Source organism: Lissotriton helveticus, chromosome 7 (genome assembly GCF_964261635.1).
Source record: "Lissotriton helveticus chromosome 7, aLisHel1.1, whole genome shotgun sequence".
Lineage (NCBI taxonomy): Eukaryota > Metazoa > Chordata > Amphibia > Caudata > Salamandridae > Lissotriton > Lissotriton helveticus.
Window position 1 is genome coordinate 381187989 of NC_136068.1, and position 26344 is coordinate 381214332.

At 45.8% G+C, this 26344-nt stretch overlaps 1 protein-coding gene across 1 annotated transcript in view; it reads right to left on the reverse strand.

Moving 5' to 3' along the window:
* MMP24 (matrix metallopeptidase 24) overlaps positions 1 to 26344 on the reverse strand; it is a 481913-nt gene that overhangs the window by 154011 nt on the left and 301558 nt on the right. Inside the window, exon 4 of the mRNA XM_078652199.1 lies at positions 9379 to 9683. Within this exon, the coding sequence (XP_078508325.1) occupies positions 9379 to 9683 (305 nt within the window). The remainder of the gene's footprint in view (positions 1 to 9378; positions 9684 to 26344) is intronic.

Here is a 26344-nt window from a genome sequence, read left to right on the forward strand (position 1 = left end):
ACGAAGGGGCAATAGCTCGTAAAGACGATAGTAGAAATAACCAATTTTGCTAATTCACCTGCAACTAACCCTTCACCATCTCCTTCTCTTTTACCACTAAGCAATAAAAATGTTCTAAGGGAACAATAGTCTAAAGTTCAGTTGAAATGGTGCAATCATATTCCCTATTAGGAGGAAGTGAGGTGACGTCAGGCTTAGCACAAACTGGAGAACAAGCATGTTTTTGCAGAGCAATGAAGAAAGTTTCGCTGCAGTAAAAGCTGTGGTGGATTGTCTCACCATTAGGTGACAATGACTTCCAGAAGCACAACAATAATGTGACAAAACTTTGATGACAAAGATATTGCTCTGGAACACCAATAGTCAAATGCATTATACCTCTTTAGTCAAGCAATACCAAAAGTGATTTGTAAGATCAATGAGGTTTCTTGTATTGGCCTTAAACGCAATACAGAACCATCTACTGTTCAAACAACTTAAGGGTCTTCTTTACTCTTTTTTGGGGTATTCTGCAGGCACTACTGTCTAAAAATGCTGAAAAGTTAATGACTTTTCCGTCTTCTCTTCTCATAAAAATGTGTAAAAGGAATATGTAGTTAGTGTTATTTATGTATAAATAATCCAATATAAGCCAACGCACTACTTTTTCCTCTGTTAATCTTTAGCCGATTGGACTCTTTCTAAATTCTTCGAAGGTTATTTTGCACAAGTTTGAATTTTATGTTCAGCATTAACACAATCTAAACATAAACCTTCCTTTTGCTTTTATTCCTTTTGACTCTCAGTTATAGGATCCTTATTGATTCCATTTACTTAGGTTCATCTAGAGGCAAAATACTCGGTCGAACCTTCCACTGGCAGTACAAGGTAACTCTGGATGAATTAGAAACAATACTTGGGACTTCATCCTTTCTTTTCATCTCTCTTGCAATCTGTATTCAAGCAACAAAAACTTGATCATAATGCCAGAAAAAGCAGCAGAACATTGGAAACATACCAACTCATCCCTAATCTCCTCTTTCAACTCTGTATGAAAGGAAATCATTTGAGTTCTGCCTAAGTAGTTATGGCTGACAAATGAGTCACATAAGACAATACATTCTTTCCACTTAGCTAAAGATCACAAAAAGGCTTCGTCAGCAGAATATCACAGGTCAAGCATCTACTTAAAGCTAGTAGAAAAGCATCATATTTTTCCAAACAGGAATCCAAGTTTGTTACCAGAGGGGTAAACCAAGACAAAGCACGTCTGATAAGGTACTCTAACCTTATACCATATTGATCAGACTATGCAGGGCAAAAAGCAAAGTGTAAAGTCAGATAGTTCAGAAATGTTCTTTACAAGATCCCCAGAGGAATGTGGGGCACAAGAATCGACTACTGTGTGTCTGAAGACCCAAATATGAAGATCTTTTAACACACGATTCTCAAGCCTTAACTGTTTAACTCTTGTGCTTGATCCTGAGAAGGATCCATGGTTAGAGAGGATCTAGGACTTGTCCACCGCACAATATTTCAAGGACTGTATGCCGTGAAGGTCCGTTCAGATTCCTTCTTGTTTGCTCATAAATGGACAGCTCTTCCCATTAGTCACTGTACTACTCTGCACTGTATAACATTAATGAAAAGTGTCAAGTGTCTCATTAAGAGGGCCCAGTTCTAAGAAAAAATACAAAAGTACAAAACTACTTTTGTATTCCGGTAATGCTTCAATGGAGATGCAGAATTATATTGCTGTAGATAAGCCAGACACAAACTACCCCGACATCAGGAAGAGAAAACTGCCAAGCTAGGGAATTCACAAGAAGAGCCCTAATGGAATTCAGCTGCAAGAAAAAAATAAGGTACAAAAATGGAGAACCAGTGAGTAATGAACTCAATGAAAATAGGGAATTAATTCACTGTAAAGCGCCTTCTTCTCATGATTGTCTCCTGTATATATGACTCAAACAGGAAATTACATCTTAGGAAAGACTTACAGTTCATTTTGCATTGGGAACCTCCAGTGAAGTTTGATGGACAATCCTCCATCTTGGGAAGGATAGTTCATAGGCTTGACCCCGCCTCTTTCCTTACCATCATGATGTTGGCTGAACATGCAAAGAAGACTATGTTTGACCTCTTTTGTCCACTGCCAGACACCACAGCTCCAATTCCATCTAAACTAACTGTAGAGCACCTCTCGGGGCAATTGTGATGACAAACTGCAGCTCCAATTCCATCTAAACTGACTGTAGAGCACCTCTCTGGGCAATCGTGACAACAAACCCATGAGTGTGTCAGACTGTGTGGATGCCCAGCCATGTGCTGGCTTCGGCATCCAGCATCTTCAATTCTGCGTATGTGGACATCCTTCGGTAAGCCATCAGCACAGATGTGATAATGACCAAGTGTATATATTTTAACTCCATTTGTTTGCCCCATAATAACTCAGATCTACGCTGAGTCACACAGAGTATACTAAAAAAATATAAATTAAAACGTGTCATTGTTCCACAGATGAAACAAAGATATCAGGCTTAAAAATATATACTTCGTGGCATTTTGGATGCTAGGTGCATTGTCCTATTTTTCTTCATATTCTGATCAAGGACGCAATGAGGACTAAGTCCCTCCTTTTAACAGGGATGTTTCTTATTTCCTACTTGTATTGGTAAGTTTCCCAATAATTTCCATTATATATTCCTTTGTTCTATCCAGATTACTATTTCAGAACACTGTGGCAGTTATGGATTTCACACTTTTACATGTAAAATACTTAAATACTTTTAGAATATGAATTCACCTCACCAGATGAGGGCAGCAAAAGAAGCAGTAACATTAGGTTGGTGCAGCTGGTTGGTAAATGAGGCTATATAGATTCCCTTTGTTGTAATAGATATATTTTGTTAAAAGACAACTGTGTGTTTGTCATCATCGTAGCTTTATTCGATCATTAAAAAACAATATTGAAAGCAATAAAAACATACAAATATTAAATACATAAATTATATAAAGGCAACAAAAGACACTAGGGCGTGGTCAGGCAAGATGTCTCTGCCTCCAAGTTGCGGCTTTAAGTAGCTAATGAAGCACAGCTACATGGCCGCCCACGACAGAGGTGACCCCTTGCCCTGGGTTGTGGTCTGAAGGCGATTTCTGTCCCTGATGGTGAGGATGCATGGTGGATGGAAGATGAAGGAGGGCGAGCCCGACGCCAACCAAGAAGCAAACGCCAGAGCTTGACTCTGCTAGGAGACGGCCTCTTGGACCATTCCTGTGGTCCCAGCTCTATAAAACAACCCAGAGGGGGAATTGAGCACCCCTGGGGTAGGTAGCTTATCGGATCCTGAAGTCACCCAGCAGAATTGCCTACTGGAGGAGCAACCTTGCCCGTGGCCCAGGGAGAGCGGCAACCCAATGCCATGGGGGCTGTGAGGTGACGAGTGGTAAGCTATGACTAGAGCACAAGTGCCTATGGATGACCGAAGCGGGAGCCTACTGCCGAATTTGTCACCTCCCAAGGTAGGAGACAGCATGGTAGGCAGAGGGCGGTTTCGCCTGACTTTACCATGGTCGTCCCTAGAGGCAGCGGCAGCGGGCAGAGAGGGGACCTGGAGTAGAGCTCCCGGAATATTCCTGTGGATGCAGCTGGGTTGCTTGGTGTCACTCTACAGAAGGACAGCAGGACATTTCCAGCGCAGTGGCGCTAAAGATTAATGCAGCTTTACCCTGCCTGACCCTAACATGGTAAGCGCTGCCGGGAGTGCCTAACCGGGCCCAGTGAGAGAAATAGTTCCTTCCTCATATGTGTGACATTTGTTGTGTGAAAAGCGCCTAACTGCATATTTTCACTGGGTGTCTCAGGGTTCGTTATCACAAGTCTCTTTAGAGGGTGGTCAGTTTGCATAGTCAGATCCGAAGGGAAGGACTGCTTTCTATGTAAAAGGGACAAGTCTGACCTCTCATGTGCAATCGGGCAACTGGCTGCCCCTATGTCACTTAAAAAGAATTCAAATAGAGTGACCAGTAACTTTACTCCCGCTGAGAAGAGGGCTAGCCAGGGGATACAAGAAAGGACATGGCACTCACTAAGGAGGACCTGCTGGCCTCTCTGTGAGTTCAAAACTAAAGTGCGCACAGAACTCAAGAGGGCATGACTGCCTCACTGGATTAGCTTAAAGCAGACCTCACTGACAGCATGACCTCCATCCAACAGGATGTGGATTCAATTGACTCCAGGTTACTCAAAGTGGAGACCTCAACAAACGATTGTAGGATACTCACAGCAGGGTGCAGGATCTCCTTGCTCAACTACACCAGACCCTGATGAAGGGTGAGGACTTGGAAAATAGATCTAGAAGAGATAACATTAGAATTCGAGACATAGAGGAAGGGGCAGAGGGACCTGATCTGGAGGCCTTCATTGAGGGCATATACGCAGAGGCGCTGTGGATACATCAATTCAAAAATTAAAACTGGGACAGCCAACTGCGTGGCTCACTAGGGACCAGGAGAACAAAGACGCATCTGCGATATCCTGGTCAAGCTACACTCATGCAAGGTAAATGAAGCTATACTCCAAGCGGCCAGGAAGGAGGATTCTGTCGCCTTTCACGGCATCTCTTGCACACTGTATCATGAACTGGTGCAGTCAACCCTGCAACACCACCAACAGTGACTGAAAAACTGCGACAAGACCACATCAGATATCGCTGGACTTACTCGTTTCGGCTGGCTTTTCAGTTCAATAATAAATCACACGATGTCACAGAATTGGGGGATGTCATGAATATCTTGAGACTGCCGTGCCCCGGGTCTGCAGGTGACTGGATCCCCTCCCAGGGGAAAGACACAGAGTTGAGCAAGAGCTTCCAGTGGCCGACCCAGCGCAGAGATTGGAATGGAAAGAAATGAAGGAAAGGTTAGGCAGCATCCACTACACTGACGTTGACCTGTTTGGATGTACACTTCGGAGGGCTACGCCCTGGGACACCAGAGGTCCTGAGGGTGGTAAGAGGTGCTACCATTTGGGCGTGGCTGCGGGCCTTGACCAAGAGACTTGCTGACATGCATTTTTTTGTGCATGAATAGTTACTGTGAGACTGGAGGTTCCACAGCTGTTGATTGGGTTTGTTTTTTGGTTTCATAGCCTTTAGGAGTTTCCTAAGGGGGTTCAAATGATGGCTTTTCTTATATACTGTGGGAAAGGTGACACGACAACCCATGACGGTTTGGTGCATGCTGCCGGGATCTGGGAGGGGGAAGAGGTTTCCTGGAGGGAGAGGTGTACTACTCAGCACTGAAGAGTTGAAGGGAGCTGGGAGCAGCATGGGACAAAGCCCAATCTTCTCCATATTGGGAAAAATTATCTTTTTGCAAGTGCAACATAAAATGCACAGAAAAAAGTAAAACACAATAAGGTTTTGGTGGAATACTCATCACATGGGCAATAAATAATTGATGACCAATCAAATAAATAACAACAAATAATAACAAATCTAAACTTAGGCCCTCATTACAATTGGCGGGCAGACAGCCACTGACAGGCCGTCGGTGGCTGTCTGCCCACCATCCTGGGCATCAGACCGACCGCTGCATTACAAAACAGCCAGTCGGACCGCAGACGTCGGGGTAGGACCGTCGCCTCTGACAGGATCAATGATCCCATCGGGATGGTGGCCAGATATCTAACCCTACAATAGAGGCAGTGCCTGTGTAGGCACTGCCTCAGGGATCAGGATATCCCTTTCCGACTGCCTGTTCATGGCGGTCCCACCGGCATCGAAAGGCAAATGGAAAGGACTTTGGGGGCCTCAAGCAGGGTCCCCGTAGGTGATTGTTAAGTGGCCCTGGGGGCACATGTAGTGACCCCCACACATTCATGCACCGTGATGCCTGGCACGATGCATGGATGTGCACAAAGTGCCTTTTTCTACTGCCGCTGCTGCACTTTTCCTGGGCCACAGCACAAGCCGTAGTAGAAAAGAACACTTTACAACCGTCTACACAGCGGTCCTATCATAATAGGGCAGGTGGGACTGACGACTCATTGTTGGACAGTCACCTGACTGATACGATGGGGTTGGCAGGCTGGCCGACCACCATCGTAATTAGGGTCATAGTGACTAGCATCTGGTCCTGAGTGTTGATTACCATATCCACATAAGGTTCCACCCAGGTGTAAACTGGTTGGTGCACTGAATTAGAGCTCTTAGCTAATTTAGCGACTTGTCTAGCCAGATAGTTTTCTTTTAGGCAGCTTTTGTCTTTGGCGGTTAGGGTTCAAATTTTGGAAAAAACTGATGGCCTGCCCAATTTGTTCAGTATTTGTTGGATATATGAAATTCATGGTATATGGGACCCTAGATCACATCACAGACAGTTTTCAATGATCTCTCTGTTGAACGCACCCTGCAAATTACACCAGACCAAACACCATAACAGCAGATCTGGATTTCTCAAATCCTCCACATTTGGGAGCCCCAGCTCCTCATGGATGACTTAGATTGGGCAACTGGATAGCATAGGTGGGACAACTAGCAGGGAGTCCCAAAATGTGACTGCAGACCCTGCTTTCCTCTGTCTGCAGGGCACTCGCGTTCCTATACCCAAATCAGTGCTTAATTTGTAAAATAATAAGTGCCAGGGCCCTCACCAGGTGGCTACTGCAGCTTGCACTGACCATCGCTCCTGTCATCGCTGCCAAAACAACTACTAACTAGCTCTCTTGCCTGCAACTGCGACAGTTCGATTTTTCCAGGTTCCCCAAAGCTAAAGGCATGGCTGGGGAGGCAGGTATTAGCAATTTTTTTGTGTATATTGTATTCATAAACAACCGTTGTTCTGTTCTTCTCTAAGTTAGATGAGCAGTGCCACCATGTGGTAGACTGTCCTAAGTGCAGTGTTGACAATTAAGTGCCGGTGCCGAGCACCGGAAACCAATTAAGTGCTGATGCTGAGCACTGGAAACCACTGGCTCAAATTAAGCGCAGACTCTAAGGCCCCACCGCCACAGGTTAGAATAGGTATGCACTTTCTTTTGTCGATCTCTAAGAGTGGGCCTATGGGTTTTCTGCCAACGGAAGATGCCAAGTTGCATAAAAACCCAACATCATTTGAACATTTCAGGGCTCATTTCAACAAACACAGAACCTATGTTCCTTGCAAATCAAAGTTGACTCCTAAATATTGAAATTTGTGTATTCTGGCTATGGATTTACCATGTATGGCCAAGCTGTGGCACTTGAGATTCTTTGGTGGGTCCACATGCCATAACAAAGATCTTAGAGGGGTTGGTTTCAAGATTCAATAAGCCAATAAAATCCACAAACATGTCCACTAAAGTCTTAAGCCCATTAGCAGTTCTTGCCAACAAAGCAGCGCCATCGCATATAACAATACTGAGACAGTCTTGTTGTTAACCATGGGCATGTCACTGCCCTGCTTGATAGTAATGTACAACAAGAATAGGTGAGGGGCAAATACATGAACCTGTCTCACCCCCCAGATATACTAATAGGAGTTGTGCTCTCACCATTTATACCATAACAAACAGAGGCTTCCAGGTCACAGAGAAGAGAATGCAAAAAGGTAACTATACCTTGGTCCACCCCCAGAATATCCCCTAATTTGGATCTCACTACACCATCAAAGGCACAAGAGAGGTCCATGAAGGACAGGTAGATGGAACTATTCTTTGCAATGGTGTAATTGCTAATCAAAGGATGAAGATTGAGACATTGCTCCAGCGTACCAAGACCCTCATGGAATCCAAACTGCACCCTAGAAAGAATGTGATTGTCATTCATCCATCTGGTCAGAGGGTTAAGCACCATCCAATTCATAACTGTCACAACTGAGTCCAACAGAGAAACAGGATGGTAACAACTGAGACTTTCACGATTACCATTCTTTAAGTTAGGCATATAATTGTACAATGCCAGATATGGGAGCGCCCAGAAGCACAGTCGACATTCACAAAATTAGTTAGTAAGGGAAACCATAATTCTAAATTGGTCTTGTAGAGGTCCATGGATACACCATCCGGGCCAGGTACTGTATTTGTAGGGCTAACTGATAATGCCTCAGTAACCTAATTTAAGGAGAAGCCTATGTCAATAGCTAAAAAAGAGCTGGGTGAATCAGTGTCTATGCTGATGCAGTTTGTAGGGCTGTATATTTTTGGGAAGTGATCTACCCATTGATACAGTTTAATATTAGTTGCTTGTTACTGACTGAAAAATTATTACTATTGACCACTTGCCAGAACATACTACAGTGCCGTTTTTTGCATGCACTTCCAATTTCTTCTTTCGAAGTGCCTGTTAGTATGTCCTACGACAGTCATCAATCAAATCAGTTTTTGGGTTTACCATGTAATGTGTCCTGAGGCATTAGTTAGCTAGTCTGCATATTCCATCGAACCATGGTAGTAGTGTCTAAATGGCTGAAGAGGGAGGGCTTCCTCGATTACAGAACCCAGTCTAATATAGTCTTGGGTGCCTCTTGGGCAATCCAAAATGCAGGTGAGACAAGCTATTATCAGGGTCTGATGGTTTACACAGAGTTTCCTTATAAGCTCCTCTATATTGACGGAATGCGAGACTAGTCTTCAAACCTGATACTTTGTGAAAAAAATTCCTGGGGGCCCTCCCCATCCTCAGGTACCTATACAATAGCCCATGAAGGCCCCCTGGCCGTTGTCAGGGTGTTGTGATTACTGAATACAGAATATTAACAGAACCGAGAAAGGTCTGGGTCATTAAATGTTGTGAAATAAAAATATAATCAATGGTGGTAGTGTGCCCTCCCCCTGTAAAGGTGACAGCTCCAGACAGATCGGGGTTCACCGCTTCCATGGTGTTACAAAGATCAAAACTGACCAGATCGGAATGACGCTCCCGCCCTCTGTCGTCCAAACCACTGGCTGCCCCTTCTATCTAAGTGGGCTCGAGCAAATTTCTCCTCAGAATGCTGTTCCCAAGTTTCTTAATAATCTCGCCTAAAATGATATAAAAATTATTCCCTTTCCGGTCTCTCTAGATTTGTGGTTGAGTACTCTTAAGAACTCAAAAAGTTCCATATGGTTCGGATTATTTTTGTTACTAAAATTAGAGTTATAAAGATTGATAATAATAACACAATAGATTCTCTACCAACATAGATAAAAGGCTTGAATCAAACTAGACTTATGAGGGGCAGAATGAATATTGTAGGACAAGTTTGTTCTGAACCAGGAAGTAAGCCCAGCTTTAGCCCGACCAACTGCAGCAGAGGTAGCAGGGATGGAATAACAGGAAATACTGTTGAAGGAAACATCGGATGTCTCTCAGGTTTCCTGTGTTTGTCATTTCTGTTACTGCAAATTAACATATTGAAATATTTTTAGGGACTCACCATCGTGATTTGAGTTTCCTAGTGTCCATGGTTCATCCGAATCAAAATGAGTGTCGCCTCCAATCCCTGGTCCTGGGAAATATGCATGGGCCAAAAATCCACCTTCTCCATCAAAAGGGGAGCTATCTCCATGAAAACCAGATGCAAAAAATATCATGATGTCTGCCTCTTTCCTTTCACTCTTGATCTCATGATAGGGAACTTCTTCAAAAGTCAATGGAGTCACTTTCTGCCAAACATCGAATGCTTGTCGAATAGCTTTCCTTGTGTCAAACTCACCAACCTTGGGGGTAAAATTGTGTATGCTGTGGTAAAGGGAAAACAAAACATAAGACACATATTAATTCAGTAACATCGGATTAATCAGACTATAAACTATGTAGCTAATCATCTATTAAACAACTAAAATCAATCTCACCAGCATGACACATTTTTTAAACAGAATGTACAGTGGGACACAGAAAACCATAGATCAAGAACAATATTTATTGTTCTTCTGCAAATAGGAGAAGGAATTACTATTTAAAAATATAGAATAGTTCACTATTACAGCTTTACATCATCCTAGGTTAGATTTGGCTGCTTCCATTTAACTTGACTGGAATAGATGCGGGTACTCAACTGATAACCCTTATCTTTGCCGCCAGCTCTGCCACCACTGCCGGGACGCTGCTCACACCCCTCCGGAGGAGCCGTCAAAAGCCGCAGAGGGCTCCTGCAGCATGGGAAGCCCTTACCTTTGCCCTTGCAATTTGCCGCTAGCTCTGCCACCACTGCCAGGACTCTTAGGGGGAGCGGGACAGGACCACAAGTCCCAGGCTCCTTCGCGGCAACCAGCTGTATCTACGCTGCTTACACGTGCCCAAAGGCACCTTGAAAAGCCGCAGAGGGCTTCCGCAGTGCGGGAAGCCCTTACCTTTACCGCCAGCTCTGCCACCACTACTGGGACCCATAGTGTGAGCGGGACAGGACCACATGTCCCAGGCCGGAGGCACCTTCAAAATGAGTCTTATTGGGTACATACAGGGCACTTTTTCTGCCTTAGGAAATTCAGATATTAAAAAAATTTACCTGAGTTTAAATAAATGGTTTAAGTGATCATGACTGAGAACAAAATCCTAAAATGTAAAAGCTAGAAAGGTATGCAAAACTCAATTTTAGCTTTTTCATCCACATTTTTAAAAGAGGCATATTTTTAATTTTACAAATCAACAAAAGAATCTGGGTAGAAACACAGTTCAACTTGATTGCCAGAAACCTAAGACTAGCAAAATTTCCGCATACAGTGCTATACGTCAGAACAAGTCAAAAAAGGAGAGAGTTTTGTTCCACCCTCATTATCTGTTACTGTTTTCCCTCTTATCCACTTTCTTATTTCCCTGTGGTCTTATTTCCCTGTTTTTGTTTTGCCTTTACTTCTCATGCAAAATGTCGTATTTTATTTTATTATTTTCTCACATCTGAGTCTTTGGAATCCACTGTGTGCTTTCTTTTTCAAATAAAATTGTATTATTGTTGCAATTCCTAAAGTTGCAGGTGTTGTAAGAATGTGCTTCCTGTTTTTTCTCCACTGGCTTAACCCAGGGATTTGATTCTACATACGTTTTGTTGTGTAATGTTAATATCACTTGTAGAGTGCACTGTCACCTCAAGGTCACAAGATGTGTTGGGTAACATTTGTAAACTTGATCTGTTTTTACTGTACTTTTACTAACCGTCTATTTAACATTTATAATCATGTCCTTTGTCAAAGTAAAGTCATTAAACACATCGAAAAATTCAATTTTCTGGACCCCTTACAATCAGGCTTCAGAAAAGGCTGCAGCAATGAAACTGCCATACTAAACATTGTTGATGACATCCACCACTCCCTTGATAATAGTAAGACATGTCTTCTTATCCTCCTTGATCTCTCTGCAGCTTTTGACACTGTTAACCACTCTGCCCTACTTAATGTGCTCAAAGATCGCTTCGGCCTCAATGGTACTACCCACAAAGGGTTTTTCGCCAATCTTCAACATCGAACCCAACAAATTAAAATTCAAGACTTTCTATTTAAACCCACTCCGGTCAACCTAGGAGTTCCCTCAGGGATCCATGTTAGACTAATGTTCTGATTTGTTACCTTTGCCTCAAATTGTAAAGCGCTCTGATATCCTTCGGGATCAAGTTCGCGCTGTATAAAACTTTATAAATAAATAAAATAAAAAAATAAAAATATAATCCAAAAAATTCAACCTTTATTTAGTCTTCCCATCATTACTTTCAGAGATTAGATGTAGCATGTCCCAAACTGGGCCCAGTAAATGTTTATGAGGCAATATATCACATCTAATAGTTTTTTATATCACTTACGCAATATCTCATGAGCTTTAAGTGCCTTTCCTTGTGGGGAATTCACTGATTATTGTTGTGATTGTAAAGAGGGATTCCACAGAAATTAGTTTCTTTCAAAATTAGTTGTGTTCAGGTAAAATAACTGGAATTGCATTAGCCAAATTCCACAAAAAGCAAATCAATGGTTGGTGGCAATTTTTCACATTCAATTATTAGCAGGAGACCATGTCTTTGTTACAAACCAAAGACTGGTTTTACAGCAATTCTAAAATACTATGATAGACTCATGTAGGTAAAATTGTCAATAAAAATGCTGGAATATTTGAAGGTTGCCTAGATAATAATTGTAAGAAACCAATGTGTTTAAACAAAATATTAACCCGTTACAACAGATTCTTGAACTGGCCATTGTTGAAAAAGAGCTGAATATTTTTGTTTGACCAGATTTCTATTGATCATATTGCTAAATAGATTTGCACTTTATGTTCAGAGTTTGGTTTCAAGCCATCCTAAAAATTGGAAGTTAATAAAGTACAAGTGAATGAAGAGTAAAACAAAGTATCCATTATGCAGATTCAAAAGTAAGTTGAGATTCAACTACAGAAGACAATGGAATCGCCTTTGAAAATATATTTTGGAACAGCCTTAATAGAAGAAATGTACTCTTCTTTTTAACAAATGGATCTTTATGGACTCCAACAAGATTGATTACTGCTGCCTTGAGAGACTCATTATTAAGTTAGTACTGTGGTTCCCATGATAAGACACCAACTCAGAAGACTTTTCATTGATATTTTAAAGGGTTTCGGCTTTACGTTTTGGAGACTTCTCTGAAATATCAGTAGTGCCCTAAATATAGATCCTCAAAATCATTAATATTCAGGAACTGGCACCTCAGTAGGCATCTAGAAGACTGAAATTGAAAGCAAGACATTATAATATCAGTAGTAAGAATATTCTGTTTTAATCATTTGCTTGCATGTTTGGGGTTTACAATCATGCTCACATCGCTTTGCAGAGGTTATCTTTTGCGGTCATCTCACATGTGATCTTCAGTTTCTACATATTGATTGCCTCCATAATTAGGTTATTCGATTTGATGAAAGATAATTTTTCTGTTGTCGCCTGAACTGGTTCAAATCCCACTTACAATTATGTGCGACAAGATTTGTCTTTCATTCTGAGTTGGAGTTGGAAAAAGCCAGAGAGGAATCTTGTTTTGTGTGCTAGTAATCACTGGAGCATGTTGATAGTTTGTTCCCATTATCAGGAAGAGTAGCCTCCCAAAAGGATTCTCCCTTGCACACATTCAGCCCACAGGGATTGATCACATGTAGTGGTCCAACACTGTACAATACGAAGAGTCTCAGTTAAGAGTTCTATCTCTGTCTAGAATACTATTTAGGTGAACTTGGTTTTAGATGAGACTACCTTGAGGGCCCATTGTCAATCCCTGTGGAAACGTCCATGGCATAAACTGGACGCAACCACTTTTCAATCCACTCTTATTGCCTCCTGACACAGAGGCAGCTGAGAAAGCATTTAGGGGCTGGAACAATAAATCCCTTGATCAGTGCATCCCAGATAAATTGTCAGAGTCCAGGCGTGCTCAAACTCACACCTGGTACAATGAGGCCCTCCGAGGAGAAAGGAAAAAATGTAAAATCTTAGAGCGGGCCTGGAGGCAGTCATATGACGATACTGCTAAACACACATATAGGAAGGCCATAAAAATGTACCACAACTTAGTTCAAAAAACGAAAGCCTCGTTTTGTGCAGAATCTATTGCTTCCAGCTCCAATCCCTCCAAAACCATCTTTTCCATTGTAAAACATATGTTGCAACCTCCTACAGGCGCCAGTGACCCCATTTCCTCCAACTCCCAATGTGACTCACTGGGTACATTTTTTATTAATAAGGTTGATCTTATCTATAGCGCCCTAGATGCAAGGCAATGCCCAGTCGAATCCGTGGCAATTTCCACTCCTTGTGCAGCCTCTCACCACCTAGAAATTCTGCCACCTGTGTCCTATGAAGACTTAGCCATTTTAACAGCAAAAGTCAAATCAGGTTCCCTGGACGACCCAGTAAAACCTGACATCTTTAGAAAATGTTGCAATTGCCTGTTGATGGAGGGTAGGACATTCATCAACACCTCCCTTCAATCTGCAGTGATTCCTAAATCTTGGAAACACGCTAAGGTTGTTCTGCTACTCAAAAATCCCACTCTTGATTTATCCTTATCAGAGAATTTTAGACCTATATCTCTGCTTCCAAAACTGGCTAAGATTATGGAATCTCATGTCAACACCATCATGACTATCTATCTAAAATCTAATTTGATTCTGGACAATTCTCAGAATGGGTTCCGCCCCAGACATAGGGCCCGATTACAATTGCGGTGAATCCGCATCCTCCGGGCCGGCGGAAGCCACAGCCGGCCTGGAGGATGCGGATTCACTGCTGCGTTGTGCGAAATGACCCCCCGGCAGATTAGGATGGCTGGGGTGTCATTTTTCCGTCCGCCGCAGAAAAGCTCTAATATGGTGGCGGTGTATATCAGACACCGCCAGCCATATTAGGAAGAATGAAGGTGCGGGTGCACATGGGGGGTACCTATGGTACCCCCCTGCAGTTGCATGCACGAAGCGGCAGGCACCGCGCGGTGCCTGCCGCTTTGTGCATGCAAATGCACTGCTTGCATTTTTAACATTGCGGCGGGTGCCGCTTCAAGCAGCACCCGCCACAATGTTAAACATACAGGATGTGACGCCAGGGTGGCGGTCACATCCTAATTTGCACGGAGGGACCGCCGCTCCCCCTGCGGACGGTCCCTCCACCTCTGGGGTGGCGGACGGACACAGGTCCGTCCGCCATCCTAATAGGGCCCATAGTACAGAATCAGCACTCTTGGCAGTTACAGAGCAGCTCTAGACAGCACTAGACGAGGGTAGCACATCGGCACTATTTCTACTCGATCTTAGTGCCGCCTTTCATACGGTCCCCCATAAAATTCTTCTCCAACGACTTGAAGAGAACGGAGTCAAAGGCGGGGCTTTGGCCTGGTTTACGGCATTTCTCTCGGAACGCTCCTTCCAGGTTCACGCCCCCCCCTTACCTATCCAGTATCTACCCTCTAAGGTGCATTGTCTCCCAGGGCTCTGCGCGCAGCCCTACGCTGTTCAACGTATACGTCCGCCCTTTGGCTCTGTTAGCCAAAGAACGTAACATCAAATGATATCTAACGCGGACAATACGCAGCTGGTGTTCACCTTCACTAACAGCCCGTGGATGACCAACAACTACTTGCAGCTGAACTCTGCTAAAACAGAGTTGCTCCTGGTAGGCCGCGACACCCATAAATGGAACTTCCAGTGGTGGCCTAGGGCCTTAGGCTCCCCCCCAACCCAAAAACACTGTTAAGGATCTGGGGATTCTGATTGATACTGCCCTTACCTTCGAGCCTCATGCAAAGAAGGTGGCTGGTACTTGCTTTGGTCTCCTGCGCAGCCTTAAACACATTTTTTTTTTACGCCGCTACCCGCCAACTAATAGTGCAGTCCGTGGTCTTGTCGCATCTAGATTATTGCAATGGTCTTTTGCTGGGCACTAATAAAACGGTCACGGCCAGACTCCAGCGTGTACAAAATGCAGCAGCACGCGTTCTTTTTGCAGTACCCAGGATATGTCGTGCTACTAGCCTTCTTCACCATCTCCATTGGCTACCCATAAGACAAAGAATTCAATTTAAAAACCTTATGCACCACTCCTACACAGACAGAGTCCCCAAATCTTGCAGGAGCTCTGTACAGCCTATGTTCTTAGGCGTGCACTTCGCTCTGCTGACCACCACCTGCTGTGCACTCCACGAGTCCGTCGCTGCAGAGCTGAGGGCCGCTCTTTTAAATCTCAGGCTCCCGCACTGTGGAATTCCATCCCTCTGTCTGCTCACAATACCTGCGATCACTGGACATTCAGGAGGCTGATAAAAACCTGTCTTTTCATATCCATTTAGCTGCACTTTTGCCTGTCTTCCGCTCTGCAAGCGCTGGGACGCCCTGTTGCTGAGGCAGCCAGGCGCGGTATAAGTCCACATAACATAACAGCAAGAGAACAATAAATCATGCTCTGCATTACCTACTGGGTTCCAGTAGTCTGCAAACCGTCTACAAACCCAGAAACTCTGCTAACCTTGCCACTACTGTCCTTTGGACAGAGGAAAAATTAGAGAGCCGTTCCAGCGGGTTCTGTGACCTGGCAGCGCGGCTTGACAAATGTTCTCATTGCTATGCACACACTAAGATGGAAACCACAACGATCCACTTACAATCTGGACAGCCCAGAGAATATAGAATACTGGTGGTTTCCAAAGTGAGAGAGAGGGACTCATTTTAGGAAGGATGGTAAAGTCAAGGGTAAGGCTCTAGCCAGAATACTGCTGACTCGTCCACATTGAAAGGTACTCTCAAAAGGTATACATCCCAACTCACAAACACATTTTCGATTGTAAACATAGGTTTACGACTGGAAACGCCTGTGAGTAATTCACAGAAGGATTGCGGATGGGTACAAATTCTTTCACTCTATTATAATTTTGTCCCATAACTGTGTAGAATTAAACAGTAATAAACTCCAAATATGGGGCGAGAAGTGGGCGGAACATGGCATTGTTCACTTGAAAGTTTGTGTGTGTTCACAAATTCCGATCTGAACCTCACCCAGTCAGGAAATTGTCAGACATTAAATTCCGCAAAATAACTGGAGTAAGTCCCCATATAAAGTGGGAAGATGAAAGGATCATGTCCATACATGGAGGAGATGTAGGGAAGTGGAATCCCCACAGGGAAAAATGTTTTCCCTGTGGAAGTAAATAATACAAAAGAAGAAACCTGTGCATTTGCACATTGAGCTTCATTTCTCAGTGTGTAATTGTTTACTATCTAATATTACAATTACATATTGCGGAATTAGGAACCGGGGAATATATCATATAAAGTACTCAGTGGTCTGCATGATAAAATGCAACGAGAGTAGATTTTCAAGTATTCTACTGGGAATGTTTTTGAATTACAATTTGTCGAAAAAGTGCACTCAAAGGGGTTATGAAATCTTCAAGCAGAATGTTTGTGTGATTGGGACACAGAGTGTATTGTGCCATTAGTGTATACAAGTTTGGTTTGTATTTTCAGCAAAATATGTTTTGGAAAGGCCCAAATTAACATGTTTGCAATTTTGGAACGCCAAATATTTAATTGTGAAATAATAACATGTAACAATGAGAATAAAAGGACATATCACAACCCACTGTAGAAATGTTTAGCTTACTCATTACACTAATTTGCAATGTTTTCAATTTCACATATGTATTGTGAGAAAATACTAAGCAATGTTGAACTTCATTTTGGGAGGATATTCCAAAGCCCCTACTCATTGGTAGCTCTTGAATTGTTTTATATGACATGTATTTATCTGCCAATTAACAAGTAGGAGTGAGTGATATTGACACTGCCGATTCATTGGCTGTGTAGTTACTACACCCTCCTCCACCACCTGCTGTTATAATGCATTTACTGCATCGCCCCTACATAGAGCCATCTCTATACCCTTCTTGCCCGATTCATAGCTGAATCCATTTGTCACTCAAATGGTGAGTGGGCAGGTAGAGTGAGAGATTTGAATTTGGTGGAATAATGCAGGTACACTGCAATAGAAAAGACACAGGCTGCAGAAATGCACATAAGCTATATACTAATTGTGGGATGGACGAAGGACACTGGGTACCAGGCAGGGAGGGGAGTGGTTAGAGTCATTGAGAAGAGGAGATGGAAGGGGCAAGGAAAGGATAGGAAATTGATGCCGAAATAGAAAGCTGAGAGGGACACAAACAGAGATGGGGGCAGATACGGTACAGACCAGACACAGAGCGAGGCAAGAAGGAGGAAGATTCAAAGATTGGGATGTCTAATAGAGTAGGCAAAGTGGTACAGGGGCAGGAAGTAGCACTGAAATGGGGACCATGTTGCGAACAAGTATGGAAGACCAGACATGAAGCAACCGGGGGTGAAAACAGAAATGAGGATCAGAGTAAAATGTATAGAAGGTAAACAGGACACATACGTACACTGGAATTAGGGGTTGGTAAAATGCTATGAAGGGGTGGGAGGATCGCCCCACATGCCACCTATATGTCGCGCATAAGGAATTTGATACTGTGGCTTGAACTGGTGGCTTGAACGGATCAGGTTTGACTGTGTCAAACCCGATGTTACAACTTCACGTTCAACTTGGTAAGTGCTACCGCTCTTCGTTTCTGTCTGCATGTCTAAGAGATATATGCGCCGAAAACACCACCTCTCTAAGATTGGTCATTTATTACATAGACAATCTGCAAATTTGAGCTAGCCCCCGAGTTGTGTTCATCCGAGCTTATTTCACCAACATTTGAGATTAAACTGGCATGGAGCACTGCCATGGCGTGTTGTGGCTCTTGCCTTACATTCAATGAAAAGTAAGGGTCCAAGACAGGAACGAGTGGAGGATTTCTGGCTCAGAGTTCAACCAAGATGTGTGTTTTCAGGCGTAAATACATCATGAACAAACGTAGTTAAAAAATAATTTTCGGGGATTTTTATAATACAACACATTACGGTAACAAATTAAACCATTATGTCCTCAACGCCCAAACCTGCTAGAAACTCATTAAACACTTTTTCAAACCAGCCATTTCGGTGTTGAATACTCACCTTGAAACAAGTAGCAAATTACTAGAGAATCGACTAGTGCCCTTCCCCCCAGGGCTGATAAATTCTGATTAAAGTGGCTTCATCCTACCCCGAAACTGATACCAGGATGCTTGCTTCCAGTCCAGGGAGGACCTGGCCTGGCAGGTTGGGCTGGACTATTCCCATGGGGAGCAGGGTCAAGACTGATTTGCATATGGCTGGGTCCAAACTGGGGTGGTGTAGTGAACAAAGAAGCGAGGGATTAAACTCAGATCCGTGACTGGGTGTGAATGTTTGTTTTGTAGAGCATTCCGTCCATCATTTGTTCTTTTTGCTTTTGTTGCCGTAGGTGGGAAGGGTATGCCCAGATGTGGGTCCTGTGCTCACTGTGCCATTGATGTCAAGCTACCTTGGCTGATGAGGGGTCATACCGTGTAAGTGGTCCCAGAATGCTTGTTTCCAGTCCAGGGAGGACTTGGTTTGGCAGTTCGGCTGGACAAAATGCGATACAGTGCGCGCTACGAAATTTGTTTTATTAATTACATTGTTTACTTACCTGCAATTATCCATATGCCGGTTTTTAGCACCCTGCACCCCGCCCCTCCCCCTCCCCGCCTCCCTGCCCCACCGTAACTCCCTCCACGGGCCGCGGCTGTAAAAAGACCAGCACAGCTTGGTATCTAAGTAAGTGCTGGCTGCGCAGCTGGCTGACTGCTCGGCCGCGGAGGGGGCCCCTGGGGCGCGTGGACCCCCGCGCAACGCGGGGGCTACGGGGGCCTGTGTTACGCCCCTGGTTGTTCAAGATTAGGATCTCTAGAGAGTATATAGTAAGCCTCTGGTTTAGTTAAGGCAGATCCGCACACCCGGATGACACCAGGAGTGTTCATAACTACACTGCGCTACTAAATAATAAATCTGGAAGATAGGGACCCCAAATCCCACTCTGCCATACGGCAGGGTCATAGCATCCCAACTAACCCAGGGTCTCCCACCTCCCCAGACCAACTGGATAAGGTGAGAATGCATCGAATGTTCACACAAAATTGTCAATAATTAAACACCACAGGGTGGTGGGAACCAAGGCTGGCAGTGTCTTCGGTTTCAAATCCTCCCATATTCCCATGTGCAGTCTCAGGGTATGCAGTGACAGTGTGCGGTGTCACCGTGCCTTAAGTCTCAGTGGGCTTTGTCGAGTCTGCAGTATCAGGGTGGGCAGTGTCAGGGGTTTAAGTGTCAGGGTCTGTAGTAGAACAGTGAAGACTGACACGTCATGCACTGTCAGTGTGATGTCAGGGTGTCTGGTTTAATGACCTGCAGTGTGATGGTCTGCAACGTGTCACCATGAATTGCCTGGTTGGGCGGTGCCAGAGTACATTTTCACACTTTGCAGTGTGAGGGTATTCATTGTCAGAGTGAGCAAATTCACCTTTGAAACGTCATGTCAGTGACAGTTGGCAGTGCGAGGGTGTGTGTTGTGAGTATTTGCAGCCTCGTTTTGTAGCTCTACGGTCTGTATTGCCAGTGAGCGTTTTCAGGCTGTGCAGTGTCGGGGTCGGTTGTGTCAGTTGGCAGTGTCAGGGTGTGCAGTGGCATGAAGTATCGCAAAGAGTTGGCAATCAGGGATTTTTTTATATATGACCAATGTTTATATATGATGTGAAGGATACATTACATATCGTACATTCACATCCACCTTTGTTTTAAAACTTTACCCTTATCCTGTTCTAAATTGAATCAATTACTGGATAAGAGGTAAATTTAAATCACTGTTTTACTATTAGACCCCAGTTACTTCAGGGTCACCTCCTGGTGAAGGCAAAAAAAGACCCAATGATGATGCTATCAACCATGACTACGTCGATGGCAAAACATATACTGATGGCGGAAAATGGCTGTTGAGGGTCCCAACAGATTTTTCATCAAGACCCCTCTAGGCCCAAAGGCCCCACTCTACATTTGAATTTTTTGCAGCATAGCAGGGGGTAGTGTCACATTCTCAGGCACTGCCCGGTGGGACATGGCGAGAAGGGTTGGGGGGACTCTATTATGGTGGACAGAGCAGGTCTGCATTTTGAATCAATCAATCACTGCATTTGTAAAGCGCTCTACATACCCGTGAGGGTCTCAAGGCGCTGGGGGGGGGGACATCGCTACTGATTGAAGAGCCAGGTCTTGAGGAGTTTTCTGAAGGCCAGTAGGTCCTGAGTCTGTCGTAGGCTGGTTGGGAGAGCGTTCCAGGTCTTGGCGGCGAGGTAGGAGAAGGATCTGCCACCGGCGGTGGTTTTCCGGATACGAGGAACTGTGGCGAGGGTGAGGTTGGCTGAGCGGAGGCTTCGGGTGGGGGTGTGGAAGTTGAGTCGGTTGTTGAGGTATGTAGGCCCGGTGTTGTGTAGGGCTTTGTGTGCGTGGATGAGTAGTTTGAAGGTGATCCTCTTGTTGACGGGGAGCCAGTGTAGGCCTCTCAGGAGGGGTGTGATGTGGCTGCGTCGGGGGACGTTGAGGATCAGTCGTGCCGAGGTGTTCTGGATTCGTTGTAGTCGTTTCAGGAGCTTGGTTGTTGTTCCTGAGTAGAGGGCGTTCCCGTAGTCGAGTCTGCTGGTGACGAGGGCCTGGGTGACAGTCTTTCTCGTGTCGGGAGGGATCCATTTGAAGATCCTGCGGAGCATGCGGAGGGTGTTGAAGCAGGACGCGGAGACGGCGTTGACTTGCCTGGTCATGGAGAGGGTTATGTTATGTTATTAAGTCATTTATTGAGCGCACTAACACTTATTAGTTTCTTGGCGCTAAGTTTGACAGAAACACAACGAAGGTGAGAGAAGGGGATTAAAACGCCTGTCTGAAAAGCCAGGTCTTCAGTGCTTTCCGAAAAGGTAGAAGATCTTGGCAGAACCGGATTTCCAGTGGAAAGATGTTCCATAAGCAGGGGGCAAGTGTTGCAAACCTACGTCCGCCAGAGCGTTTAAGTTTGAAAGGGGGGGTCTGAAGAAGGCCTAGGTGGAGTGAACGAAGGTTGCGGGAGGGAACATATCTGGTGACCAATTGATTGATGAATTTAGGGCTTCTGCCATGCAATGATTTAAAAATCATACAACCTGCTTTGAAGGTACAGCGTTGTATGATCGGGAGCCAGTGCAATTTAGTGAGAAGGGGGGTCGCTGCCTGCCACCTTGGTTGCTTCAAGATTATCCTGGCAGCATAGTTCTGTACCATCTGGAGACGCTTGAGTAGATAGCTTGGGAGACCCAAGTAGATGGCATTCGCATAGTCCAGATGGGACAGAACAGTAGCGATCACAACCTGGGTAGTAGCTTCAAGCGTTAGTAGTCGCCGAACCTTCCTGATTTTTTTTAGCTGGTAAAAACATTTGGAGACCACCTGGCCCACTTGTGCCTTTAGTGAGAGGTCACTGTCCACAATGACTCCAAGCGTTTTAGCTGATGGTGATGGTTGCGGAGCTTGACCCAGATCTGAGGGCCAATAGTGAGGACCCCAGTACTTAGCACTGTCCCCAGTCAGTACCAGTTCGGTTTTACCCGGATTTAATTTCAGTTGATTTTGATCCATCCAGGATTTAATGAACCTCATGGTTGACTGGAAGTGACTGACGGATTTTTCAGAGTTGTCAACGGTGAAGAGTAACTGCAGGTCATCTGCATAGTTAAATACTCTCACCTGTTTGTCCCTCAAGGTTTGTATCAGGGGGAGAATGTATATATTAAAGAGATGAGGTGACAAGGAAGAACCCTGTGGCACTCCGCATGGGATAGGCTGTTTAACACCGGTTAGGTCCCCCAGGCGCACTGCCTGGGAGCGGTCCTCCAAGAAGGACCTCAACCAGCAGGCTGCCGTGCCCTGAATGCCAACCTGCTCGACACGGTCGACCAAGATGTTGTGGTCGACCGTGTCGAACGCGGCCGACAAATCCAGGAGCACCAGGGCCCGGGGAGAGCGCCTGTCTGCACAGTCTCGGAGTGTGTCCAACACCACGGTGACCACTGCCTCCGTTGAGTGTGCAGGCCGAAATCCAGCCTGATGGGGGTCAAAGCAGGAAGACTCCTCCAAAAAGTTAGAGAGGATTTTCGCCACGTGTGCCTCTAGAATTTTTGCCAGGTAAGGCAACAAGGAGATGGGCCTGTAATTTGCCTTACATGCAGGGTCAGCCCCGTTTTTTTTTAGCAGAGGAATGACCGTGGCTTCTTTGAAAGCAGACGGGACTATGCCCGATGAGAGGGAGTCATTAAGGAGGGCGAGTACAGGGGTAGGGTAGACGGAGAAGCATTCTCTCAGGATGCGGGGAGGGACAGACATCCAGTGGGGAGCCGGATTTAACTCTCATCAATAGTTCCGACAGCTGGCCCTGAGTTATAGGTTGAAAGTTGGTAAGAGTGGCATAACCGGGCTTGATTGCCATGCCGGTCGTGATTGGGGTCTTTGATTGGGCAATACTGGACTTTATATCTGTGATTTTGTCACTAAAGTAAGTGTTAAGTGAGTCACACATGCACTGAGTAGGGATTACTTTAGGACGGACATTCTCCAAGTTGGTCAATTCGTTAAAGACAGAAAAAATATCCTTAGATTTGTTTGTTGAATCTAGGATACGAGAAGAGAAATATTCAGTCTTCGCTGCAGAGATGGCATTCATGTATTCCTTCCTCGCCCTGGTATATTTGATTTTTCCCTCAGTATCATAATCGCGGCGCCACAGACGTTCAAGATGCCGGAGGGCCAGTTTCCTGCTTTTCAAGTCGGCTGAGAACCATCTGTTGGCGTCTGTGCGCCGCGCTAGTCTAATTCTTTTGTAAGGGGCATGAAGATTGCTTGCCGCTTATAACCAGTCGGTTATAGTGGAAACAGACAGGTTTATGTCATTATCCAAGGAAGGGGCATCATTGGCTAGTGACTGTAAGAAAGCGGCCTTATCCATTGCGTTCCAGTTTCTGGCTAATTTGCCAGCGGTTGGCACGGTGGTTCTGATATGCTTAACACAGATCTTAAATCTAAGAATGAGATGATCTGACCATAGGCACGGCAAGGTTAGCGGGGAGGACACACAGGTGGTGTTAGACCACACTTGGTCTAGTATGTGCCCTTTGTCGTGGGTAGGGGAGAGCACCAATTGCTTGAAGTTGAGGTTAGACAGAAGGTCAGTCAATTCCGCCGATTGAGAGCCCTCTGCTGGGTCTTCATACCAGTAATTAAAATCACCTACTAACATGACCCTGGTGTGATCCAAAGCCAGGTTAGCAACTTGCTCACTAAAAGCCATAGGAAACAGTGGCATTGAAGTGGGTGGTCTGTACAAGAGAACACATGCTATAGTCATGTGGGGAGCAGCGATTTTTAATACCAGGTTATCTGTGTTGACTAGGGTCATACAGGTAAGAGCGGTAACATTCCAACTAGAGTGGATAATCGCTGCGACTCCACCTCCTCCTTTCCCGGTATCGCGGTCTGCCTGAATAATGTAGTAGTCAGATGGCAGTGCTGCTATAATATCGGGTGCTGAAGTAGGAGTTACTCAAGTTTCTGCCAGAAGGAGGATGTCTGGCTTCTCCGTGTCTAGTAAAAGGAAGATGTCCATCTGGTGCTTGACAAGGGAGCGAGTGTTAAGATACAAGATAGCGAGCTCATCGGGAGGTAGAATGGGCGAGGCCAGACATGCTGCACGAGTGGAAAGGTGACAGCCTTGGCTCAGGATACCATGCTTACAAAGCTGATGGAGTGTATCCTTTGGTAGAAGTAGGAGGTCATTGTTTGTATTACACTCCATAAGATCGGCCCTAGAGTAATGGATAGGTTGGGTATTATGAGGTGCCCCTAGTCCCGGACGGGCGCAGACGAGCTTTCCTTAGGCGCGCCTTCGGCGCGCAATCGGCGCGCCCGCTGCGCTCGTCCGCTGCGCTTCCGTGGGAAGCACATGATTTATGAGAGTGTAGGCGGAAGGGCGTGGCCTCCGAAGGGGGCGTGGCCTGCGAGCAGAGCGAGGCGCGAGTGAAGCTTTCAGCGCCAGGTGACAGCAGCGCTTTTCCACTTATCAGAGGCGTCAGGGGGTAAGTGACCAGTTAAAAACACAAAATCACAACAATTTTTAAAAACAGACTATCTCCCGGCTTTTCCGCCTCAGGAGTGTTACCACAAATGGCGGCGCTCGTAGTTCAGCGTCCCTATGTAGTGAGGGCAGGGGGCGTGGCCTCCGAAGGGGGCGTGGCCTGCGAGCAGAGCGAGGCGCGAGTGAAACTTTCAGCGCCAGGTGACAGCAGCGCTTTTCCGCTTATCAGAGGCGTCAAGGGGTAAGTGACCAGTTAAAAACACAAAATCACAACAATTTTTAAAAACAGACTATCTCCCGGCTTTTCCGCCTCAGGAGTGTTACCACAAATGGCGGCGCTCGTAGTTCAGCGAGGAGTTCAGGGTGGAGTCGAGGATGACCCCAAGGTTGCGTGCATGATCTGTGGGTTCCGGGGCTGTGCCTAGCGATGTGGGCCACCAAGAGTCGTCCCAGGCTGATGGGGTGGGTCCGAGAATGAGGACCTCCGTCTTGTCTGAGTTCAGCTTCAGTCTGCTGTCCTTCATCCAGTCGGCTACGGCCTTCAGTCCTCTGTAGAGGTTGGCTTTGGCGGTGTGGGGGTCTTCTGTGAGGGATATGATCAGCTGGGTGTCGTCAGCGTAGGAGATGATGAAGAGGTTATGTTGTTGTGGGACGTGGGCGAGCGGTGCCATGTAGATATTGAACAGCGTCAGGCTGAGGGAGGATCCCTGTGTGTGGAACGCCGCAGATGATCTCTGTGGATTTGGAGCAGAAGGGTGGGAGGCGGACGCTCTGGGTTCTGCCGGAGAGGAAGGATGTGGTCCAGGCCAGGGCCTTCTCTGGAATTCCGACGTCATGGAGGCGGTGGCAGACTGTGTCGAAGGCTGCTGATAGGTCCAGGAGGATGAGGGTGGCCGTTTCTCCCTTGTCCATCAGGATCCTGATGTGGTCAGTGGCGGCGATGAGGGCGGTCTCTGTGCTGTGGTTGCTGCAAAAACCGGATTGGGAGGGGCTTAGGATGTTGTTGTCTTCGAGGTAGCGGGTTAGCTGTTTGTTGACAATCTTCTCTGTTACTTTTGCCGGGAACGGGAGCAGGGAGATGGACCTGAAGTTCTTGAGGTCCTTGGGGTCCGCCTTGGGCTTCTTCAGAAGGTCGTTGATCTCGGCGTGCTTCCAGCTTTCCGGGAAGGTTGCTGTTTCGAAGGAGATGCTGATTGCTTTCCAGAGGTGGGGCGTGATGGTTGTGCTGGCTTTGTTGAGGACGTGGTGAGGGCAGGGGTCAGATGGGGATCCGGAGTGGATGGAGTTCATGGTTTTGATGGTGTCTTCGTCGCTGATGTTGGACCAGGTGGTCAGGCGGCTGGTACGGGTGGTGGTCGCAGGGGTGGAGGGCTCGGTGGTGGGGGTGTCGGGCTTGAAGCTGTCGTGGATGCCGGTGATCTTGCAGTGAAAGAAGGTGGCCAGGGAGTTGCACAAGTCTTGTGATGGTGGGATGTCGTTGGTGTTGGAGCTGGGGTTGGAGAGTTATTTCATGATGCTGAAGAGGTCTTTGGTGTTGTGTGCGTTGTTGTCTAAGCGGTCCTCTTGGCGGTCCTCTTGGCGGCCCTGATAAGTTGGTGGTGTCTGCGGGTGGCGCTCTTGTGGGCTGTGCGGCTGTCAGGTGTTTGGTCGTGGAGCCATGTCTTCTCCAGCTTCCGACAGGTGTGCATGGAGATCCGGAGGTCTTCGGTGAACCAGGCGGCTTTCTTGTTGGTGTGGTTGGTTGTGGAGGTTTTAAGAGGGGCGAGGGTGTTGGCGCAGTCGTTGATCCACTGTTTGAGGTTGGTTGCGGCGGTATCTGGGTCAGTGGGGTCGGCGGGTGGTCTCAGGGCGAGGG